The sequence below is a fragment of the Phyllobates terribilis genome, unplaced genomic scaffold (assembly GCF_046119375.1).
Source record: "Phyllobates terribilis strain yellow unplaced genomic scaffold, ASM4611937v1 Scaffold_7__3_contigs__length_470593459, whole genome shotgun sequence".
NCBI lineage: Eukaryota > Metazoa > Chordata > Amphibia > Anura > Dendrobatidae > Phyllobates > Phyllobates terribilis.
In genome coordinates, this window is record NW_027362767.1 from 384,635,360 (window position 1) to 384,660,372 (window position 25,013).

At 39.6% G+C, this 25,013-nt stretch overlaps 1 protein-coding gene across 4 annotated transcripts in view; it reads left to right on the top strand.

Annotated features, from left to right (window-relative positions):
- DPF1 (double PHD fingers 1) overlaps positions 1-25,013 on the top strand; it is an 81,947-nt gene that overhangs the window by 50,324 nt on the left and 6,610 nt on the right. For 2 of the 4 annotated variants that reach the window (XM_073641457.1, XM_073641459.1), the window contains exons 4-8: positions 9,555-9,682; positions 10,077-10,166; positions 12,623-12,701; positions 13,390-13,521; positions 20,528-20,578. In XM_073641457.1, coding sequence (XP_073497558.1) covers positions 9,555-9,682; positions 10,077-10,166; positions 12,623-12,701; positions 13,390-13,521; positions 20,528-20,578 — 480 coding nt within the window. The remainder of the gene's footprint in view (positions 1-9,554; positions 9,683-10,076; positions 10,167-12,622; positions 12,702-13,389; positions 13,522-20,527; positions 20,579-25,013) is intronic. The other 2 variants (XM_073641458.1, XM_073641461.1) reach the window with 2 other exon arrangements.

A 25,013-nucleotide genomic window follows, 5' to 3' on the forward strand; every position in this document is an offset into this window, starting at 1 on the left:
TATATATATATATTTTCTGGTTAGCCAATAAAGGTATCACTCCGAGAATACTTTTGTCATTTTTGGGCATAAAAGTATTTATACCCTAGCCATGAAACTTGGTGAAAAATACCCCAGTATTATGACATTTAATGAAGCAGGATATAATTTTCTTCTAGCCCGATTCATACAGAAAAAGGTCTATATATGAAATCGATAGTATAAAAAGGTATTTTAGAACCCTGTAGAAGTCTTTGCACAATGTAATACGGTCATAATACGGTGGTGTGCATAGGTGACAATACTAGAAATTGTGTGCAGAATATTACTAGTGACTCTGAAAACTTTTGCTAGAATTCACAATAATTGATTACTAGTAGGGATGAGCGGACCCCAACTTTAAAGTTCGGCGTTCGTACCGGACAGTTACTGTCTGGTGCTAAACACCGGACATGGACTTTCCCCGGAAGTCCGTTGCAATGTTTTCGGTTCTGGTTCAAGTACAGTTCTGGTACCCAAACCGAACTTTGGAATAAAGTTTGGGTCGGGTACCAGAACCTGAACTTCCACGTGTCCGCTCATCCCTAATTACTAGATATTCTTTTAAAGGGTTATTCCCAATATTGCAAGATATCATCTATCCACCCAACCGAGGGCCTCCATACCATTCCCATGGACGAGGCTTAGAAATCCCTCAATAAAATAGAGAGGTGGCCGATCATGCTCATCTATCTCTAGCCATCCCATGGACAATGAATGAAGCGGTGGCGAGCATATTCGGCCACCTCTCCGTAATGTTGCAGCATTTCAGAGCCTCGTTACCAGGATCAGTGTAGATTCCATCAGTCGGGTGAACAGGTGATATCTTGCAATGTTGAGAATAACCCTTTAAGTTGGTGTCATACATTTATGGCGGATGTGTGCACTAATTTTGTGCAAGAAGTTGAGCAAGCTCCATACAGTGCGGGTGCCAGCTGCGTTACACAGCTGGCATCCAGAGTAAATAGCAAAAAATAAGATTTCCTATTACTACTTGCAGAATCGTCCAAACAAAAATAAAAATAAATATAATTTTTCCTATACGGTTAATGATGAAACATAAAAAAAAACTGTGAAGTGTCAGAATCTCTATTTTCTAAACATATCACCTCTGAAAAATGGGAAACAAAGATCAAAAAGTCATATGGACTCCAAAAACTACAGCTTACCCTGCAAAAAAACAAAATAAGAATGGAAACAACGCTGTTGCTCGAAAAAAAAACAAAAAAAACTTATGGCTCTCTGAACTTTTTTTCCAACTTTTTTTATCTAGTAAAACAAAAAAACGACCATATATAACTTACTGGTATCACCATAACCGTACTGATCCGTAAAACAAAAGTTATCGGGTCATTTTTACTGCCAAGTAAATGTTGCAAACACAAAAGTCGAAAAAACAACATTGCTGTTTTGTTTTTTCAATTCTACCTATCTGGAATTTTTTTTACTTGCTTTTCAGTACATTATATGGTACAATGGGGAAAAAAAATGGAAGGGATTAAATGGGGTATTTTTTGTTTTCATCAAAAATATTTTGCTCTATCATTGGTTTATCAATTTTTTAAGATCTTTGCTTACTGTCATTTAATAGGAATCTAATTTATTGGATAAAAATTACAGCTCATCAGAGGAATGGGAAGATGAATAAAAACAGTCTAAAAGAAAACCTGTCGTCATTGTCAATCATAGCAACCAATCATAGCGCAGCGCTCATTTTTTCAGAGCAGAATTCAGAATATAAGCTTCTCTGTGATTGGTTGCCATCGGTGACAGGCAGGTTTTCTTTTTGACCATTTTCATACGTCTCCCTTGATAAATATAACTTTAGTATGCCGAGCGTATGTCACCGACCAGAGCAAGCTGTCAATCACTGCAGTTTAACCGTTTAGATGACTGTCAATCACAAAATTGTGATGGTGCCGATGGGTTGCCATGGCAGCTGGGGCCTACTGGAGACCCCCGTTGCCACCAAATTTGCACTCCTATGAAGCCCAGACTGCTTTTGTGCTTAATAGGAAATTATCAATTTCTTTATTTATTGCAGTATATAGGACAAGCGATGAAACACCTTACATAAAAAGTTAAAGGTGTCCCAATATGTAGTAGGTGTAATAATATTAGCAAATACCTCCAATTAGAAATGTAGTATAGTTTTTCTGATTCGCTATGTTGTTTATCCCATGTGCAGGGAATTGCAGTAGCTTAGGTATCCATGGTTACAACGACTCATATAGTGACTAGTGGTCGTAACCATGGATACCTACGACCACTAACAACTAACTGTCACTATATGATATATGGATATCTAAGCTACTGCAGTGCCCTGCACCAGGGGTTAAACAACCTAGCGAATCAGAAGAACTATACTATGTTTCTAATTGGAGGCATTTGCTAATAGTATTTATTAATTATTATTATTATTATTACACCTACTACATATTGGGATAGGAGATGGGAATACTCCTTTAAAAAAATGTTTTAAAATTAAAAATTTAATCAACCACCCTTTTCCAGTTAAAAAAAATAAAAAATAAAGATATTTGGTATCTTCTTATGTGTCAAAATCCGATCTATCAAAATCTTAAATTATTTAAATGGTGAAAAGAAAAAAAGGGGTTGAAACACCAAAATTGCAGTTTGTTAGGCTGCTGCTGCTGCAGACAATCACTGGCCGCATCGGTGATCAATGCATTTTTTTTGTTATTGTTTTACACCATTCTGGATTTTTTTTTACTTTCTGGGCTGGTCGGTCCCCTTAAATTATCACTAGAGCATATGCACACGTTAAGACTTTATGGATTTTTTGGGCTTGTATTATCAGAGTGGATTGCCTAGGGTACAAGAGGTTCTCACCACAGTCTTAATAGAGTCGATATTAGAGTGTTAAGTCTTAGGGTTGACACAAGGGCAATGTCAGAGATTCTCTGCTAGAATATAACTAGAAATTCCCTGCAGGGTATTACTAGAGCGGCTGCTAGACATCACATCCACAGACGGCCTTTGGAGGATTTCCTTTGTGCACTACTGGGAATACTATGTGATTATTTTTGTCGTTTTTTTGTCAGGTCATTACTATTTTTATAGGCGTATTGGTATTTACTATTATTCGCCATTTCTATTATTAAATTAGGGTGTTAATTACGCCATAACTAATTCAGATATTACTAGCCCTGTTCCTAGTGATGAGTTCAGTCTGACAATTTAATCAGGTAAGAGCATAAGGTGTAATCGAGCAGCCATAGGAAATTAGACCCCATATATTTGGTAATGAACCCGCCATGCGGTCCTCCCAGCAGTATGATCTCTGCTCTCGCCTTAGAATATTCTCAGACGTTACTTTGCCTAATTTATTTTCCCACCCCCCTTTTCCTCACCACCCTTACTCCTCCACCCCCTCGCCCTCCATCGCTCATTATCCATTTCCTCCCTTATATTCCTCCTTTTTATTTTTTCCTTTACTGTTTTCTTTATATCCCGTCTCCCCCTCTCTATTGCTCCCTCTATTTCTTCCCTTCCTCACTCTTCCTCTTCCCTCCTCCCTTTCTCTTCTTCCCTTCCCCCGTTTTTTTTTTTTCCCTCTCACATTTTTCTTCAGTTTTTTTTTTTTTAATTCAGCTATTCGGTAAATGAAAAAAGCAGTTGCCATGGAAACTATCAAACCACATGACCAGACGTATTAATGCTCTTTTTTTTTGTATACTTGTCTGGAAAGAAAATGCAATTTCACTTCTCATAAAAAAAAAAAGCAGTTCTACTGATCAGAATAATTTTTTTTTTAGAACTACGGAAAATGGAGAAAAATATAGATAAAAATTTAACTATATATAAATAGTAATATTTATATATATATACATACTGATATATGTGTGTGTGTATATATATATATATATATATATATATATATATACACGTGTATGAGATTGTCTTATACCTTAGTTCAATATGCCTGTCATATTTTTGGATCTGTATACTACAGTACTGGCAAAAACTGTTTTATTTGGAAATATAACAAATTATAATCTAGGCCAGACTGTGGTCCATGAGCCATCTGATTGGGCCTATGTCAAAGCTAAAATCTCATTTTTGGCCAAGGAGGGCTTTGAGGTCATACATTAATTCTAGATCTGATACTTGGTCCAAACTTGTGTTACTAGTTCATAAGGATTCATTTCCAGGTAATACATAGAATTAGGGTACTTGACAAAACTATGAACCAAGAGAACTATTGTCTCCCAACATTGGAATTCCCATTTACGGGACTGTTTAAGCCCCACCGCTAGGCTACCTGTGACGGCCAAATATCCTCACAAAAACACCTATTTTGGAGCACTTTTGCATAAGACCTGCGTCATTATGGTCTAAGCCAAAGGACGGTCCCATGAAAAGCTACAAAGTTGGGAAGTAATCTAGGTGATACGTCAATACATTGGAAATTGGTTATAGGTATGGTCATGGAGAAAGTGCTTAAAGAGGACCAGTCACTAGGTTAAAAGTGTCCAGTTTTTGCTCTTATTTTATTTCTGCTGCTCCCCTGGTGTTTTTTTTTGTCGTTTTTTTTTTATTGAAATCAGTCATACAGTTACAGAGATTTAGGCCTTTTTATTTAATGCTAATTTTATTGTCTTACCAAGGGGGTGTGGCTCACAGGTTATACAGAGCAGCCTAAAGACACACCCCCGAGGATCCTGTGAGCTACACCCCCTTGTAAAAAACATTAAATAAAGGCCCATATCTCTGGGACTGTATGGCAAATTTTAAAACCAAAAACACAATACTCAAGGGAGCATTGGGAAGAAAAAAAGAACAAAAACTGGACACTTTTGACCTGATGATGTCCTCTTTATCTAAGCCATGACTAGTTCAAATGATCTAAATACGAAGGAGATACATTCCATCTCAATTCCATCTCAGGAGTGTATTTCCGAACAGAAATATCAGCTAGGAGTACAGACGCATTAATTTCTCCACCCAATTTAAAGGGGTTTTCCCAAGGGTCACATTTTTAAGATTATCTCAGCACAGGAACATTTTATTTAAACACATCCAATTGTGGAAATTATTATTATTCCAAGATCTATCGATTAAAATGAACTTTTGTTCATGGGAAAACCCCTTTAGATTTTATTGATCCATATAATCGCTTTTACATTCGCCGGCTATTAAAATAAATTGAGAAATTGAGATTTGTATTTGTCGAATAGGAAGATGACTCCGACAACAAACTGCAAACATCGATCTCTCCTCTATCTTCTGGAACCTACTGATGTGTATTATTAAAAAGTAGGTGGCAGATGAAAGAGAGTATGACTGTGGAATCAGACCACACAAGGTTTGTTTGTAGTCTGTTACCATGGAAACATATAGGCTAATATAGGAGCTGTGGACACAGAACAATATATTTAATAATATTTTTAATTAAGATTGTGCAGTGTTGCCTATTTTATTTCATTTTGAATTTAATGCATCGGAATAATAAAAAATCAAAGGATTTTCACTAGCGTGGGACTTCAAGGTCACGTTCAAGATTTTACGAATGCTGAAATTCGCATAGGAGTAGAAAAAAAATCCCAAGGTCAAACCAAGAACCCCGAATAACATCACGAAAGAAAAGCTAAATTCCTTCTGCTGTGTCTTGGGTCAGCTGCTGTTGCTAAAAACTGCAGATCCCATGCCAGCCTCAGAAAGAGCCCCGCACTCCCTCCTCCTACACTGATTATTTGCCGCCTACACCCTGATTGGCTTTTTATGGCTAATTGCAGTACAGAAGTGTCTTTTTATGGCTTTAACTGTGCTAATGACAGTTAATGGATCTCCAAGCTTACTGTGTATAATACCGAGGGAGGGAGACCTTCCTGTATTGTACCAAGACACACATAAGAGGTATACATGTACAATCCGTTTTTCGCCCTTCTCCTTTCCCATTTCCCATTTGATGGACATCTCATTTTTGGTTGTAGAATTTTTTTTTTTATTTTTTTTTTTTATATGAATTTATTGAAAATAAAAACAAAGAATAACAATTTTTAATAGTAATCAGAATTCAAGATTAATTTTAGAAAATAATTACAACAAAAAGTTAATAGTTTTATATATTTTTATTTTTTATTTATATTATATTCCAAGGCTGCCAAAATAATGGCTTCAAGGTAACCTGATCTGGAGGTTTGAAGAAATTTGCAATATTAAGTACTTGTATTGGAGAGTTAAAAAAAAAAAAAAAAAGTTGTAAAATGTATTTATAATTAACTTGTCATTCCCTTAAAAAAATAAAATAAAAAAAAATCGGACTTCTTATAGGAAGAATATTAATAATACAGAGAACAGAAATATTACTCAGTGATAATATTGATGATTCCTAATATACACTTATAATAGTTGGAGCTTAAAGTGATTGTCCAGTAAAAACAAGTTATCACCTATCCCTAAGATACCGTGAGAAAAATAAGTATTTGATGAACTGACTATTTTGCAAGTTTTCCCACCTACAAAGAATGGAGAGGTCTGTAATGTTTATCGTCGGTACACTTCACCTGTGAGAGACAGAATCTAAAAAGAAAAACAGAAATTCGCATTGCATGATTTTTAAATAATTACTTTGCATTTTATTGCATGAAATAAGTATTTGATCACCTACCAACCAGCTAGAATTCTGGCTCTCACAGACCTGTTAGTTTTTCTTTAAGAAGCCCTCGTACTCTGCACTCATTACCTGTATTAATTGCACCTGTTTGAACTCATTACTTGTATAAAAGACACCTGTCCACACACTCAATCAATCACACTCCAACCTCTCCACCATGGCCAAAACCGAACAGCTGTCTAAGGACACCAGGGGCAAAATTGTAGACCTGCACTTGGCTGGGATGGGCTACAGGACAATGGGCAAGCAGCTTAGTGAGAAGGCAACAACTGTTGGCACAATTAATATAAAATGGAAGAAACACAAGATGACTGTCAATCTTCCTTGGTCTGGGGCTTTATGCAAGATCACGCCTCTTGGGGTAAGGATGATTCTGAGAAAAGTAAGGAATCAGCCCAGATCTACATGGGAGGACCTGGTCAATAACCTGAAGAGAACTGGAACCACAGTCTCTTACCATTAGTAACACACTACGCCGTCATGGATTAAAATCCTGCAGGGCACGCAAGGTCCCCCTGCCGACACCAGCACATGTCCAGGGCCATTTGAAGTTCGCCAATGACCATTTGGATGATCCAGAGGAGGCATGGGAGAAGGTCATGTGGTCAGATGAGACTAAGATAGAACTTTTTGGTATCAACTCCACTCGCCGTATTTGGAGGAAGAAGGATAAGTACAACCCCAAGAACGCCAGCCCAACCGTGAAGCATGGTGGGGGAAACATCATACTTTGGGGGTGCTCTTCTGTAATGGGGACAGGATGACTGTACCGTATTGAAGGGAGGATGGATGGGGTCATGTATTGCAAGATTTTGGCCAACAGCCTCCTTCCCTCAGTAAGAGCATTGAAGATGGGTCGTGGCTGGGTCTTCCAGCATGACAATGACCAGAGACACACAGCCAAGGCAACTAAGGAGTGGCTCTGCAAGAAGCATTTCAAGGTCCTGGAGTTGCCTAGCCAGTTTGCAGACCTGAGCCCAATAGAAAATCTTTGGAGGGAGCTGAAACTCAATGTTGTCTAGTGACAGCCCCGAAACCTGAAAGATCTGGAGAAGACCTGTATGGAGGAGTGGGCCAAAATCCCTACTGTAGTGTGTGCAAACCTGGTCAAGAACTACAGGAAACGTCTGACCTCTGTAATTGCAAACAAAGGTTTTTGGACCAAATATTAGGCTCTGTTTTTCAATTGTATCAAAAGCTTATTTCATGCAATAAAATGCAAATGAATTATGTAAAAATCATACAATGTGATTTTGTGGATTTTATTTTTAGATTCTGTCTCTCACAGCCTACAATAAAAATTACAGACCTCTCCATTCTTTGTAGGTGGGAAAACTTGCAAAATCGGTAATGTATCAAATACTTGTTTTCCCCACTGTAAGTGATAGCATGCTGATGGATGGGGGTCTGGCCGCTGGGACCTGAACTAAGCAGCAGATCAGTTAACTTTTATAACTAATGGGGAACTTTTATCCCCATACAAAATGGCAGGTTGAACACCCAAACGAAGCTCCATCTATTCTCAATGGGGCTCCTAGAAAAAGCTCAGCGCAGCACTCAGCAGCCCCATAGGAAATGAATGTAGCGGTGGTCGAGTATGTGCACAGACGCTCCATTCTAATGGTGATAAAAGTGCCCTGTTTTGCCGATCAGTGCGGGTCTGAGCGGACCCCCACCAATCAACGTGTTATCACCTATCCCATGGATAGATGATAGCTTGTTTTCACCGGACAACCCCTTTAATATATAAAGAGTTTTAGAGTTTTTTGATATATTTGCCTCCTGCTCTAGTATTGGGGGCTTAGTAGCTTACTAAAAACCTTACTGTTTTTACAGAGAAAACGCTAATAAATCTGCAGACCTTATGTATGCAATATTACATCCACCACTAGAAGAAGCTAACTTCCTACAGCTGTGTTATCAAGTTCTATGTAAAAACAGTGAGGGATTCGTCAAGACACTTTTATGGCATAAAATAGTCGCAAATTTTGTTGCAGGTCACTCATATACAGAAATTTGTAGAGTTTGACCCCCTCTCTCCACTTTGTAAGTAAGTGGTTAGGGTTTAACTCTATCCTTTTGCTGGGGATTTTGAGCTCCATGTTAGAAAAATGAAGCTTTTACTCTAAAGATAAATTAAGAAATTAATCGGCACAGAATTTTGTGCCCAAAAATATGACCGGATTTTAAAATGTGGACCTTTACTTTTAACCAGCCATAAACAATAAAGTGCCTCACGCATACAGTCCGGCAACTTGTACTTATACTACAGTTCCTTATACTTGTACTACAGTTCCTGAGAATGCCCCAAACTGCTCAAGAACGCTCACTTTTGGGCACCATTTGCTCATACCTTTTGAGCTCCAATTTAGAGGTTTGCTGGGACAAAATTGGGATTTTTGGAAAGTATGCCTATCTCTAGTTGTTAGATTCATAAATCACTTGTGCCTGGGGAAACTTTTTTAGATGTCCTTGGTGAAACTTTTCTAGATGTCCATTACTAATTTGACTTTTTTTTTTATAAATATTTAGTTCCATACTTGGTTGTGAAATTAATACAGATTCATACCAGTTCTATAATCTATGAATCAATATGCGAGCACGATGGACCTGAATTTAATATTCAAACAGATCAAAATATGCTTGGATTCTGTACGTTCTCCCAAAGTTTGCATGGGTTTTCTCCAGATTTTTCAGTATCCTTCCCCAACTCAATAAGATTGAAATAGTCCTGGGCGTTTGTTACCTAAACTAGATTAAGCTTCTTACTTGTGAGATACACAGTTGTCTACTCGTCCCAGCTCCAGATTACCGTGAGTATAAATTTCTTTTCAGCTATGCTTCTAAACAGACGCAATCAACTTTGGTGCTCAATCACGTCTTATTTCTGTCTTAGACTATGAGGTTCCTATGAAAAAGGAAAGCAGTTTACCCGAGGGACCAGTTTTAGAAGCCTTACTATGTGCGGAGACAGTTGACAAAAAGTTGGAACTCAAAGAGGAGGAGATAATTAGTGACTGTCAGGTGAGGTCAGCATGCCGGATATTTGTCGTTTAGGTCTTCTGTCATCATAGCCATCGTTTCATAAAGCCATCGTATATATTGCCATCTGTTGTTTAATGCCCATCTATCCATCCATTCTTCATCACTATTGACTAGGTGTCTTCTTTCTCTTTTCCATCATTCCCAATAACCATCATCTATATGTTCACACCAATGTAAAATAATGACCTGTAGAAATATGGATGTTCTAATTCCAGACAGAAGTATGGTTTTCTTCAAGTGTTTGGCATCTAAACTGTCCTCAATCTTGGTTCTTTTTCCATCCACTTGTCCAACACCAATCTTTCTCCATCTATGGACATGTACAGTGAATTTTAGGGGAGGGAAATTTTAAGTTTGGTTCCCATGTTTCCAGAAGACACAGGTGGGTGATATCCCACACGAACTAGAGGGTGAAGACCTGGAAGATGACACTCCAAAGCGCAAGATCAGAGCAAAAGGAAAGGTAAGAACATTTTTTTTTTGAAAAATAGAAAGAAAAAAGTTAAATTTGAAGGTAGAAAAAAATATCATGAAGAATCTTGGGAGTCCTAGGTGGTGTAACTGCAGATAAGAAAAGGAAAAAGACGCCTAAGAGTCGTTACTTGGGTTTGTCTAAATTAGTACTGGAATTGACTAATACATTAATTGGTTCCATCCCTAATTATTTACTAATCCTGCTTGTGCTTTAAATGTGACCCTGGACTTGTAGAAAATGCAACTAGACCCTAGCTGTGCTTGTAAGGTGGCCGTAGGTGATTTTTCCACTGCTTGACCATTAGTAAGTGTTTGTGTGCTTTCTGACAGCAGCAATTAATTGGACTTAATGGACAGAAAACTTCATAGATCAAAACAATCTACAGGACAATGTGGAATAGTATTCTCTTTAAAGTAAAGAGTGTAATTGACTCACCCACCTTCAAAAAAAATGATGAGATGACTCTGCTGATCATGTCCATGTCTATAAGGCAAAGCTACAAATTGGGCTATGGAACAGAACAGAAAATATAAGCCTACTGTATATTATCCAGTGTCAAGTCTGAAAACTGAAGCAATTAATATTTTTTGCTTTTAAGACATAAAAAAGATATGTTTTCACATTTTTGCTCAACATTGATCGTAAAAGTAACGTGTTTGTGTATCTGTCCTGTTGAGAACAATAAGTCACCATGAGCCGCTTTGAACCTTGTGGTGGTGGAGTTTGACTATAAGATAATATGGGCATAAAATCTATTTTTTTTTTTTTTTTTTTTTTTGCCTGAAGAAAAAAAAAATTTCTATACCTTCTGTTCAGATTTTTTCGCCAAACGCTTCTTTAAAATAATTTTTATTGATTTTGTAAGTGGAAAAAACATATCACAAAGAAAGAGTTGAATAGTAACAATGGAGTGAATGGCTTTGCATCGAGGTACAATGAAAGCGACAACATGCCATCATATGTTACTTTAACAATATAGAATAAAATAGCCCATAATGAGCAGTGAGAAAGAAGATACTATAGAAAGAACAGAAGATAAGAAAGATGGAAAATAAAGCGAAGAAGGGAAACTTGGGAGAAGAGGTGGTGTGGGGTGTAGCCCTATAATACCAAAGTTGCGAGGTGTGGATGGGCATATGCGATCCAGGGGGACCACATTTTGGTGAATTTACTATGTGTATTGGGAAGAATATTGGTTCGTTTTTCATCAAATAAAAATCGATCAAGTCTGGAGTTTACTTTATGAAATTGCTTTTGCAATCGTAACCAAACTGTTCAAACTTTTCTGATTTAGTCAGATTAGAAATTCTAGCCATATTTATCGCTTCCAGGACTATGTACACTATATGGACACGAATACTGGACACACCTCTTCACTGGTGAAGTCAGGTCTTTCCTTCAGTCCCTTTGCCCTCCATGTATAACCTGCGACCTCCCCACCATGCCGTCTGCCTTTACTAACGTGCAGAGCTCACTGATACCAGCGCGGTCCTGTAATAGGAGCCACCGGGGTAACAAGTCCGCTCATGACATTTCTTCATCATAAATCTTCCCCCACCACCTGTGAGTGATATTATTGAGAAGTTGAAGGAACCGCAGCAACTCAACCCCGAAGTGGAGACCCCGTAACGTTACAGAGTGGGGAGGAGGGGTTTGGGGAATGCTGAGGAGCAGAGGGCAGAAACTTCACCACCGCTCTGCTGACTCCATAACTTCAGAGTCCAGACCTCCTGGTATTAACATCAGCACAAACTCTGCTTCCCCGCTGTGAGCTTCATGGCCGAGCTTACATCACCAAGCACAATGCTGAGCGTCGGATGGAATGGTATAAAGCCGCCACTACTGGACTCTGGAGGAAACGCGTCCTGTGCAGTGACGGATCACACTTCTCTATCTGGCGTCTGATGGAGGAGTCTGGGTTTGGTGAATGCCAGGAGGACTTTAGACCATAACTGCATTGTGCCCACTCTAAAGTGTGGAGGAGGAGGAGGGATGATGCCATCGGGTTGTTTTTTAGTGATCGGCCTCGTCCTTAGTTCCAGTGAAGGGAAATCTTAATACTTCAGCACAAGACATTGTGGACAGTTGTAGCCTCCATCTTTGTGGGAACAGTTTGGGGAAGACCCTCTTCTGTCCCCCATGACTGTGCCCAGTGCACAAGGTCCATAAAGACATGGATGGGGGAGTTTGGTGGAAGAACATGAGCGGACCTCAGCCCCATCCAACACCTTTGATATTGGGGAGAGGCCGGGCTCACAATCTCTGTTCTGGTACATCCCACTGTCTGACCTCACAAATGCTCTTCTGGATGAAGGGGCAAAAATTCCCACAGACATCTCCAAAATCTTGTAGAAATCCTTCCCATAGTGTATGTATGATGATCACTAGTTTATCATGACAAGATAGCCAGTGGACTCTCTGTAACAGCCCTTTCTTTTCTGTAGGCCTGTGGAATAGGGGGCATGAAAAAAAGACAGGATCCTTCAACATTAGAAGATCGAGACAAACCCTATGTGTGTGACAGTAAGTGGCACCAGAATTCTTGCGAATCTGCTGGGATCCACATCTAGAAGGTGTTTTAGACACTTTGAGCCTCACTTAACAAGCGTATGGATTCCCACTAAAAGAATCTATAGCCTAAGATTGGCCACGTTACACCGACATTTAAAAAAAAAATAGCCTAAAGTGGTTGTCCACTACTTTTACACTGATGCCCTATCCATGGGATAGGGCATCAATGTATGATCGGCCGGGGTCCCACACGCGCCACCCCCGCTGATCAGCTGTTATCGGTGCCGGCGGCCCCCGGCCGGAAGTGCTCACCTGTGGGGCTCGGCTGTCAAGTGGTAGTGGCTGCCACGGTGTACTGCACATCCGCCTCCTATTCAATTGGATGGGAGGTGGATCTGCAGTACACCCCGGCGGCCACTACCACTTGACGGCGAAGCCCTGCAGGTGAGCATTTCCAGCCGGGAGCCGCTGCCGCCGGCACCGATAACATCTGATCGGTGGGGGTGCTGCGTGCGGGACCCCGGCCGATCATACATTGATGCTTACGGATAGGGCATCAATGTAAACGTAGTGGACAACTTCTTTAAAAGTAAGCCAAAGGAGTGGCTTCTTAAGATAGATCATCAATATGCACATATATATTTGCTATCATCTTAAGTTGGTGTTTATAATATCATAATTCCCTTTTTTTCCTTTCCAGTCTGCGGGAAGAGATACAAGAATCGGCCCGGTCTCAGCTATCACTACACCCATACTCACCTGGCCGAGGAGGAGGGAGAGGAGAACGCTGAGCGATATCTAATCCCTTTCCATAGGAAAAATAACCACAAACGTGAGTACCATGGATTTAATCTATCTTCTATGTGGACACAATCTCAGGGTCACATTTCGGGATGCCGTGTTACATTTAAGCCCATTTCCCTTTAGCCAAAGATTTTCTTGCTAAAAACGAGGACACTCAGACCCTGGAACCTCATGCGAGCATTCCCAAAACGCCCACTTATGCTAGCCTGACCCCTTTTATGAGTCGATCTGCAGGATTGCATTCCCAAAATCAGGACTGTCGGCGGGTATGCCCTTCCCAATACGCCATTCCTCTTTTCAGGTCGGCTCTAAAACAAGTAATAAATGTGGTGCGCGGCACGTACGACATTTTTTTTGCACAAATGGAGCCAGAATTCTGGGGCATTTAGCTTGGTAGATCTCCACCTAGTGTGTGTTAGAACAATTTTGCCTTTATTTAGGGTACATAAAAGACACCTGTAAATTCGATGGGCCTTTAACTTATCCAAAAGCTTGTTCCAAACCCAATTATTCCATGCATGTCATGTTTTTATTCAGAATTTTTTTAGTCTTTTTTTTAAAGGAAGGGTGTTTAGGAATTTATTCCACCTTTTAAAATGCATTTTTCTTCCAAAAGAAGAAGTGTGTACTTGTTGTTTGTTATTTTTGGGAAAATAAAAATGAATGGCCCGCAATTTCATTCCTCATAACTGGCCGGTCAATCAAAAAGAAACAAATCGCTGGTTTGTTGTTGATCATATGTTTTATGAAGGCATAAAAATTCTCATTTTTTTGACAACGCACCTCCTTGTGCAATATGGGGATGTGCCGCCATCCTTAATGTTAAATGTATCATGGTAAAAAAGATCAACCGTATAAACCCGAAAGAGTTGATCGAGGCTTCTGACATGCAGTTTATGTGGGCGTGGTAATGGACCTCACAGGGGTTGTCCAACAGATTGAAAAATATTTTTTAAGACCTCAGACTGGTTAAAAAAAAATGAGTCACCTTCCCCAAAGCCTCCGCTCCCATTTCAACTTTTTCCCAGTCCCCGTTGGTCTCTACTTCTTGGTGCAGTGTTGACACACTTGGAAATCACAAGAACCTGCCCACTCACTCAGTCACTGGCTGCAGCCATGACCTACAGTGATCAGATGTGTGGGCAATTTTTTGCTGTTACCGGTTTGTTGAGGTGTGACCAAGAATTGGAGACCAGGTGAGCATCGGAGGGGGTCTCAACCTGGGCATCAATGATCCTTTACGAGAGCTGCAGGGTTGGACATTTACACCGTTGATCCATTCTAACAGGGATAAAAGTTCCCCATTCTGCCGGGCGATTGGACCCCTACCTATCTTCTGGACAGCTGATAATTTGTTATCATTGGACAATCCCTTTAAATAAACATAAACAAGCATATCCACACCATATGCCATCTGGTCCCAAACCTACAGCCCCCTGGCATCTCCACCATTATGAGCCTTCAAAAAAAAGTGCCTTGTTAGTGGGTGTGTCAATTATTGCTTAAGATCTGATTCTCTCTTTTTAGCCTCATTCAGACATCTGTTTTTCACATACGTGTCCAGTCTGTTTTTACGTACCCATTAGTGATTGTCCGCAAAAATTCAGGTGTATCTATTTTTGATCTGATTTGTGGCTCAAAATTGCCCATTCAATAGAATGGGTCCATGAAAAAAAACGTTTAGCACTCAGATGGCGTCTGAGTGCTGTCCATTTTTACCAGTTTAATGGGTGAGGGAAGCTTGGAAACTTCTTTTTTTTTATGCAAAAGAGAAACATGGATGCCACGCTAATTGTAAAAATGGACAAACGGAAGGATGAAAATCCCATCCAGCTCACTATTGAAACTCAAAAAGACGGACGTCTGAGTGAGGCCTGGTAAAGGAGTCTGTCAGTATGCTGGATGTTGTAGTTCCCCCAACATTCACAGAGCTACATGTTGTTGCAAACAGAAGTGGTTCTGTTTCTTTTAAACGCTGTTTATGGCTTTTACAGGGTGTTTTTTTTGTACAGCTTTAAAAATATATTACCCGCTAGGATAGTGAATCTATACCTCTAAACACCCTTTTAAAGTATAAATATATAATAAATGTATAATATTTATATAATATTAATAATTTATATAGAAAATAGAGTAACTTTGTAACTAAATCTTGTACTGAGTTCCATTATAGCCCAGAGCTGCATTCATAATTCAGCAAATTGTTTTTGGAAACAGTCAGCAGGAATGTCCCTAGCACATAAGCTCGTCTATGGCCTCATTCAGATGTCCGTGATTTTTTTTTAAAAAAATGGTCCAAGTGTCGTCAGTATTTTGGATTGAGTGTCATCAGTGTTTGGTCAGTGTGGTGTCAGTTTTTACAGTCAGTGATTCATCAGTGTTTTTCACATATGGATAAATAAAGCAATGTAAGGCCACATTCACACGTTCAGTATGTGGTCAGTATTAGGAATGGAAAAGTATAATAGAATAATAGAAAAACTCCACCCTTTCTGGTTTTGGCTAACAAATACTGATGTAAAATACTGACCAAATACTGAACAAATGAACATGGCCTTAATCACGGACAGCTCACGGCTGCACAATGATGCCGTCACGGACCCATAGACTTTTATTGGTAATTTTCATCCGTGATGCCAATATACAGAGGGTACGGAAAGTATTCAGACGCCTTTAAATTTTTCACTCTTTGTTTCATTGCAGCCATTTGGTAAATTCTAAAAAGTGCAATTTTTTTCTCATTAAAGTACACTCTGCACCCCATCTTGACTGAAAAAAAAACAGAAATGTAGAAAGTTTTGCAAATTTATTAAAAAAGAAAAACTGAAATAGCACATGGTCATAAGTATTCAGACTCTTTGCTCAGTATTGAGTAGAAGCAGCCTTTTGAGCTAGTACAGCCACGAGTCTTCTTGGGAATGATGCAACAAGTTTTGCACACCTGGATTTGGGGATCCTCTGCCATTCTTCCTTGCAGATCCTCTCCAGTTCCATCAGGTTGGATGGTGAACGTTGGTGGACAGCCATTTTCAGGTCTCTCCAGAGATGCTCAATTGGGTTTAGGTCAGGGCTCTGGCTGGGCCAGTCAAGAATGGTCACAGAGTTGTTCTGAAGCCACTCCTTTGTTATTTTAGCTGTGTGCTTAGGGTCATTGTCTTGTTGGAAGGTGAACCTTCGGCCAAGTCTGAGGTCCAGAGCACTCTGGAAGAGGTTTTCATCCAGGATATCTCTGTACTTGGCCTCATTCATGTTTCTTTCAATTGCAACCAGTCGTCCTGTCCCTGCAGCTGAAAAACACCCCCATAGCTTGATGCTGCCTCCACCATGTTTCACTGTTGGGATTGTATTGGGCAGGTGATGAGCAGTGACTGGTTTTCTCCACACATACCGCTTAGAATTATCAACAAAAAGTTCTATCTTCTTCTCATCAGACCAGAGAATCTTATTTCTCATAGTCTGGGAGTCCTTCATGTGTTTTTGAGCAAACTCTATGCGGGCTTTCATATGTCTTGCACTGAGGAGAGGCTTCCGTCAGGCCACTCTGCCATAAAGGCCAGACTGGTGGAGGGCTGCAGTTATAGTTGACTTGTGGAACATTCTCACATCTCCCTACTACATCTCTGGAGCTCAGCCACAGTGATCTTGGGGTTCTTCTTTACCTCTCTCACCAAGGCTCTTCTCCCACGATTGCTCAGTTTGGCTGGACGGCCAGGTCTAGGAAGACTTCTGGTGGTCCCAAACTTCTTCCATTTAAGGATTATGGAGGCCACTGTGCTCTTAGGAACCTTGAGTAATGCAGAAATTCTTTAATAACCTTGGCCAGATCTTTGCCTTGCCACAATTCTGTCTCTGAGCTCCTTGGGCAGTTCCTCTTGAGCTCATGATCTTCATTTGGTCTGACATGCACTGTGAGCTGTGAGGTCTTATATAGACAGGTGTGTGCCTTTCCAAATCAAGTCCTATCAGTTTAATTAAACACAGCTGGACTCCAATGAAGGAGTAGAACCATCTCAAGGAGGATCACAAGGAAATGGACAGCATGTGACTTAAATATGAGTGTCTGAGCAAAGGGTCTGAATACTTATGACCATGTGGTATTCCAGTTTTTCTTTTTTAATAAATTTGCAAAAAATTCTACATTTCTGTTTTTTTTCAGTCAAGATGGGGTGCAGAGTGTACTTTAATGAGAAAAAATGAACTTTTTAGAATTTACCAAATGGCTGCAATGAAACAAAGAGTGAGAAATTTAAAGGGGTCTGAATACTTTCCGTACCACACTGTAAAATGGATATGTTTCTGTGATTTTTGAACAAACACATAGTCTGCAAAAAAACGGACATGTGAACAGTCGCATAGACTCCAATGTGTACGTGTTCTATCCATCAAAACCTCGGATCGAACACATACGTGAAACACTGACGTCTGAACGAGGCCTTATGCAGGGAGACTCTGGTTCATCATTTACATTTTTTTAAGTTTTGTTTTTGTGATGTCTTTGTCTATGTGCTGGCGGATTTTGCAACCAATTCATCAAAATAAGTGCACGATGTTTGATGAATTGGCACAAAATCAAAAGATGTTTGCGCTTTTTTAGAGTAAAAAGTTGCACGATTCTTTCACTTGTCGCATGTTAGTTATCAACTACGCAAAACAAACAAACAGACTTTGTACTAGAGAACAGGAATACAATTGCGCAAAATTTTACTACATTTCAAAAAATCGCAAATGATTAATTAGGCTAAAACATCTGGATAATGAAAAACAAATCCATAATGCCGACCAAGCAAAAAAAAAACAAAACAAAAAAAAAAACAGACAAAACAAAGTAAAATTAACTTTAAGATGCAAATTAAATAATGAATGAAGCAAATAAAATGCAGTCACAATCAGAACCATTTTTAAAAGCGCAAAGCAATTATGTATCAGCTCCTCTTGTTCTTACTACATCAGATGATTGTACGGCATCTGGTGACCAACTGCCCAGGACCCCAGAAGAACTCCAGACCTGTGGTGTTCATGGTTTATCCTGGCACAGCGCCATCCTTACAAGTGTGGCTGTGCTTAGTACTGCATCTTACTTAGTTCAAGTAAACGGGAGTGAGCGGAGATACCAAGCGCAGCCACAGTTATATGTCTGGATAAAGAACGGCGGGGGTTCTTGGGATTGGGTGCCTTATTGTATAGCATTCATTGAAATAATGAAAAAGTTTAAAGGGGTTGTCCACCTTTGAATGAACAATTCATTTGGGGCTAAAACAAAATCATTTTGCAATTGGGTTCCATTAAAAATTTTGCATCCTGCAGAATGAGTTAACTGAGAATCCGTCAGTCAACACACTCAGATTGAACGACGGGAAAGTTTGGAATTTTTTCTGTGTTTTTCTGAGCTTCATGACCGCAGACCACATCGAAATTGAGGGCGCAGTTAAACACAGAGGCTAAGCCAAATTGTGTAATGTTTACATTTTAACTCAGTTGCAAAAGTGATTTTTAACCCCATTTATTTATTTATATGCGCATGTAGCTCTTTCAAAGAAAAGTCCAGCAATACCTTTACATGGCCAGTCCATTCCTCTGTCAATGAGAAATCAGCGTTTGAATTAATATGCAAATTAGACTGAAGAGCTATGGTAGATCTAAAGCCTGTGTCACTCCAGCTCTATTCCCCGCCTCCTCCTCTTTAACTGAAAGTGTCCTTGCTGTACAAACTTCAGACAGAGGAGCCATGAGTTAAGCAGGAGGAGGAAGCGGCACTGGGCGGGGAATAGAGCTGGAGTGACAGAGGCTTCAGATCTACCATAGCTCTTCAGCCTCATTTGCATATTAATTCAAATGCTGATTTCTCAGTAACAGAAGAACGGACTGGTCATGTAAAGGTATTGCTGGACTTGTCTTTGAAAGAGCCACATTGCATATAAATAGTTTGGAGGATGAATCTGCTGACAGATTCCCTTTAAGAAAAAATGTAATAATAATTGTCCCTAAAACTGAACAACCCCTTTAATGATTCTGAATTGAACCTAATGTGATTGGATTTTGTTGATCATCCCTTATGGTTTATGGTCGGAGATCTAAGGGTATGTTCTCATTGCATCTTTTCACGTCAGTTTTTCGAGCAGGTACGTTCATAAAAACGTTGAAAAAAAAGAGCTCACAAAAAAAGACAGAATTGTCCCATTCATTTGTACGGGAAAACAACTTGCTGTTCAATCTTTGGATCGAATTCTAAATACGTCGATGCTTCAGGCTTTCAAAGACGCGAAGCGAATAAAATAAGTAACACGTCCTTTCCTCGGGCGTTTTCCTCTAGGAATGGGGTTGAAACTTTACAGTACAAGTCAATGGAGAGCTTGAAAAAAAAAAAACACTATTGTTTTCTCTATTGTTTTGTGTATTCCGGAAAAATTTAGGAAAAAAAAAAATACCACAAACATAAAAAAGCAATCCGGAAAGGACCACCCCAAAAAAACCCAACTTCCTCTGATTTAAAAACGGATGTTTAAGACGCAGTGTGAACATACCCTAACGGGTTCTCATCAGTGATGTGATTGAGGATGTGCAGAATATTGCGTGTTAGGGGCAGATATGTTCCTGTAGACGGATCTAGAATGGCGGCTGATTCCAGACGTCTGTACCATACTATGCGGCTCTGATTCCTGTGCTGTAGAAGTTTCTGCGGTATTGCAGGGACGGCTCCTGGCTTTCTCCGAGCGCAGATTCCTCCATCCCCCATTTCTACGTCTGTTTCTCTAATTGAAACAATAAATCAGGGAGAGATATATTAAATCCATGCTGCATGGGTTTTTTTTGGCGGTTCCTCCGATGTAGACAGTTGCTATGGAAACAAAGGAGTGACAGGGGTAGGTTATCAGTTTGGGTGATGGCAATGCCCCCCCCCCCCTCCCTCCCACCCTGTTTTCCTAAAATAATCATACCACCCACTTAACCCCTTCGGTGCCTGTCTCTGTATCAGCTGTGGCATTCTTCCCCCCCCCCCCAGCACAGTTCTGATTTCAACCGTTTTTCCCTCTCAGACTTCTACAGGGAGCTGAACTGGGTACCCGAGATGCAACCGCGACATACAGGTGAGACCTTGGGCTCCTCTGCTGGGCCCAGAAAAATTAAAAAAGTTCTTCTTGCATTAAGCAAATGATCAATATTCTTCTTATTTTTGCAGTTTAGGCCAAAAAGGGTATTTAGTGTATAAGAAATAGTTCTACAATTTTCTAATATATTTTCTCTCTTCAAGTTCTCTGCTTGCTGTAACCCAGTGGAGTCCTTTGTGGATAAAAATCTGTCCTGGTTCATGTGATGGACATAATAAAAACTAAAATGATGCCCCCCACCCAAAAAAAAACATTAGTAAGAAATCCGCACAAAAACAAAATTTAAAATTGTGCTTCTTTAGCTTAAAGGTGTTGTCCATGCTTGGGGTTCAAGTCTGCAGTCATTTTATGTGACTGTAGACTTGTGAATCCTCACAGCACACACAGTGCATGCTGTCGGCATTCTCTGGACGTGTGACCGCATGTATATGATTTGCATACATGCTGTCACATGCCAACTAGAAGTGCACGGCAATGGGTAATACAAGTGAATTGAGCGAGGCTGGTCATGTCTAGTTGGGTTGTGGCTGTAATTATGCAAATTGTATTTTTGTGGTTAGATGACCACCCGCTTCCAGCGCCGCCACTGGAGAATCCTGACAGCGCGTACTGTGCGCAGTGTGATGATTTACAAGTCTGCAGTTACATAGAGTGACTGCAGACTTGTGCCCCAAGTCTGGACAATCCCTTAAAATATATAATACCAGTGAATACAATACACAAAACTATATACCAGTAGTGAATAAACGTCAAACATAAATATATTCCAGCAGTGAATAAAGTGCATATACAATTGTAAGCCGTATACATAAATATATAATAGCATTGAATTAATCACAAACAGACTAATATATAAACAATTATATATGTATATATACATATATATATATTTATATATATATATATCATTTATCTATATATATATCTGTATATATATATATATATATATATAAAAGCAGATGAACTGTGTACATAAATAACAGCAGTGAACTAAACACATACTCTGTGTGTGTGTGTGTATCATATATATATATATATATATATATATATATATATATATATATATATATATATATATATATATACATACATACAGGTACTTCTCACTAAATTAGAATATCATCAAAAAGTTAATTTATTGCAGATCTTCAATTCAAAAAGTGAAACTCCTATATTATATAGAGTCATTACACACAGAGTGATCTATTTCAAGTGTTTATTTCTGTTAATGTTGATGATTATGGCTTACAGCCAATGAAAACACAAAAGTCATTATCTCAGTAAATTAGAACAATTAACAAAAAAACACCTGCAAAGGCTTCCTAAGCGTTTAAAAAGGTCCCTTAGTCTGTTTCAGTAGGCTCCACAATCATGGGGAAGACTGCTGACTTGACAGATGTCCAGAAGGCAGTCATTGACACACTCCACGAGGAGGGTAAGCCACAAAAGGTCATTGCTAAAGAAGCTGGCTGCTCACAGAGTGCTGTATCCAAGCATATTAATGGAAAGTTGAGTGGAAGGAAAATGTGTGGTAGAAAAAGATCCACAAGCACCTGGGACAACCGCAGCCTTGAAAGGATTGTTAAGAAAAGGCCATTCAAAAATTTGGGGGAGATTCACAAGGAGTGGACTGCTGCTGGAGTCATTGCTTCAAGAGCCATCACACACAGACGTATCCAGGACATGGGCTACAAGTGTCACATTCCTTGTGTCAGGCCACTCATGACCAATAGACAACGCCAGAAGCGTCTTACCTGGGCCAAGGAGAAAAAGACCTGGACTGTTGCTCAGTGCTCCAAGGTGTTGTTTTCAGATGAAAGTAAATTTTGTATTTCATTTGGAAATCAAGGTCCTAGAGTCTGGAGGAAGAGTGGAGAGGCCACAATCCAAGCTGCTGGAGGTCTAGTGTGAAGTTTCCACAATCAGTGATGGTTTGGGGAGCCATGTCATCTGCTGGTGTAGGTCCACTGTGTTTTATCAAGACCAAAGTCATCGCTTCCGTCTACCAGGACATTTTAGAGCACTTCATGCTTCCCTCTGCCGACAAGCTTTTTGGAGATGGAAATGTCATTCTCCAGCAGGACTTGGCCCCTGTCCACACTGCCAAAAGTACCAATACCTGGTTTACACACAACAGTATCACTGTGCTTGATTGGCAGCAAACTCGCCTGACCTTAACCCCATAGAGAATCTATTATAGAGAATCTATGGGGTATTGTCAAGAGGAAGATGAGACACCAGACCCAACAATGCAGACGAGCTGAAGGCTGCGATCAAAGCCACCTGGGCTTCCATAACACCTCAGCAGCGCCACAGGCTGATCGCCTCCATGCCACATTGCCGCATTGATGCAGTAATTGATGCAAAAGGAGCCCCGACCAAGTATTGAGGGCATTTACTGAACATACATTTCAGTAGGACAACATATCAGATTTTAGAAACATTTTTCAAGCTGTTATTATAAAGTATTCTAATTTACTGAGATAATGACTTTTGTGTTTTCATTGGCTGTAAGCCATAATCAACATTAACAGAAATAAACACTTGAAATAGATCACTCTGTGTGTAATGACTCTATATAATATAGGAGTTTCACTTTTTGTATTGAAGAACTGAAATAAATTAACTTTTTCATTATATTCTAATTTAGTGAGATGCACCTGTATCAGGAAATCAGTTTCTTGTATTTAGATTTCCAAAAGCTGGTATTGAGGTTGAATTTTCACTTAAAAGGGGTTGTCTACTACTGGACAACCCCTCTATTAATGGACCTAGGAGAAAAAAAATAAATAGAAAAGATCAATGCTCACCTCTTGGACCAGAGCCACTCCTCTGTGCTTCCCATTTTCCCCTCCCGTACACCTTCGCCTGTCTTCTGCTATCAGCATCTGACGAGGGGGTCATGTGCGTGCTGCAGCATTCACACTCCTGCTTGGACAGAATGTGAACGTTGAAGCCAATCAGTGACCACTGACTGGCTGCAGCGGTTATGTGATGACACCGCTAGAGGTTTATTGCAGGAGCCCAGCAGAGGACGTAGCGTTGACTCTGATCGGGCAGCTATGGAGGTTTTCATTACTATTATTCTCTCCTCCCTGGGCCTACCCAGTAATGGACACCCCCTTCAAGGCATAGGTGGTCACTTCTTCTCTTCCAAAATTTGTGCCGATTAAGGGAATACACACCGGTCGGATAGGTTATGGCTTCCTTCAGTGTATGACTTGTTGTAGAGACAATTTCATGAACCACACTATGCAAAAAAAAACCAACGCAGAAATTGGCCGTTTGCAGATATTGCAATGCAAAGTGAAATCTGCAGTAAATTTGCAGCGGAATCTGCAGCAATATTTGCACATGTTTTTTTTTTTTTTTTTTAATCATGTAACTTTTTATACAATTTTTTTTCTTTACAATGCAAAGAAAAAAGATCGCTCGTCAGGTTTGGTGAAGTTTGTCCTGTATGGCCTAAACATAATCACAGTTTCTGGATTTTTTTACCATTACTTTTCAAACATCCATTTTTTTTACTACAGTGATAAGATCAGCGGTGTATGTATACATTCCTGTACTGGATTGCTCTTATAGCATTTTTTTTAGGACATGTTGCATAGTGATTAAATCACCACCGTAACCCAGTGCACAGGCATATGGCACTGGGACTAAGCAAATATCATAGATGCAGTTCACCCGCTTGATTTCCCTTATCCAGAATCGGATCATTTTTGTGCATGACCACATCATGAGTAGACGATCGGCATTATGGCCGCGATCCATTTAAATTGCCATTTTGCATTCTAGTCCTAATGAATCGGGCTCTGGATTAAGATGCACCAAATTAATTAACGGGTGTGCGTCCCTTTCATGAATACGGCATATGAATATGCCACTGCCAAAAATGTACCAATGTACGGTAAAAATTGATTAATTTGTCAGGGGCGCTTGTCCACAGCCTGATCCACCCAAGCTCTGACTACTTTTTAAAAAGTTGGAAAGTTGGCTAGGCCTGGTACAAAAACACAAAAGTCGCAAAATTTTTGCACAATTTCAAGGTTGCATGGAAATTGTGTGACATTTCAAGCAATTTTCATCCAAACATAAACTGTTTGACGTTTTGTAGGTGTGCCCCATAATCCAATATTGAACAGGAATTGCAGGAATTGGGGTTCTTCTACACACCCCATGCATTATATATAATTTGGACTTTTATGGGTCAACTTTTGCTTAAATCTATTCATAAGGGATTCTTGGTACAAATGTGTAAAGGGAACGAGTGATCAGAAAATTACCTATAGGTTTTATTTTAAATGTCTTTTTTTTTTTTTTTAGAAATTTTCCAATTTTCTCACTGACCACTTTGGCTTTTTTTTTTATTAGACTCATGCTTCCTTTTTGTTTCAGGAAGGCACACACACGT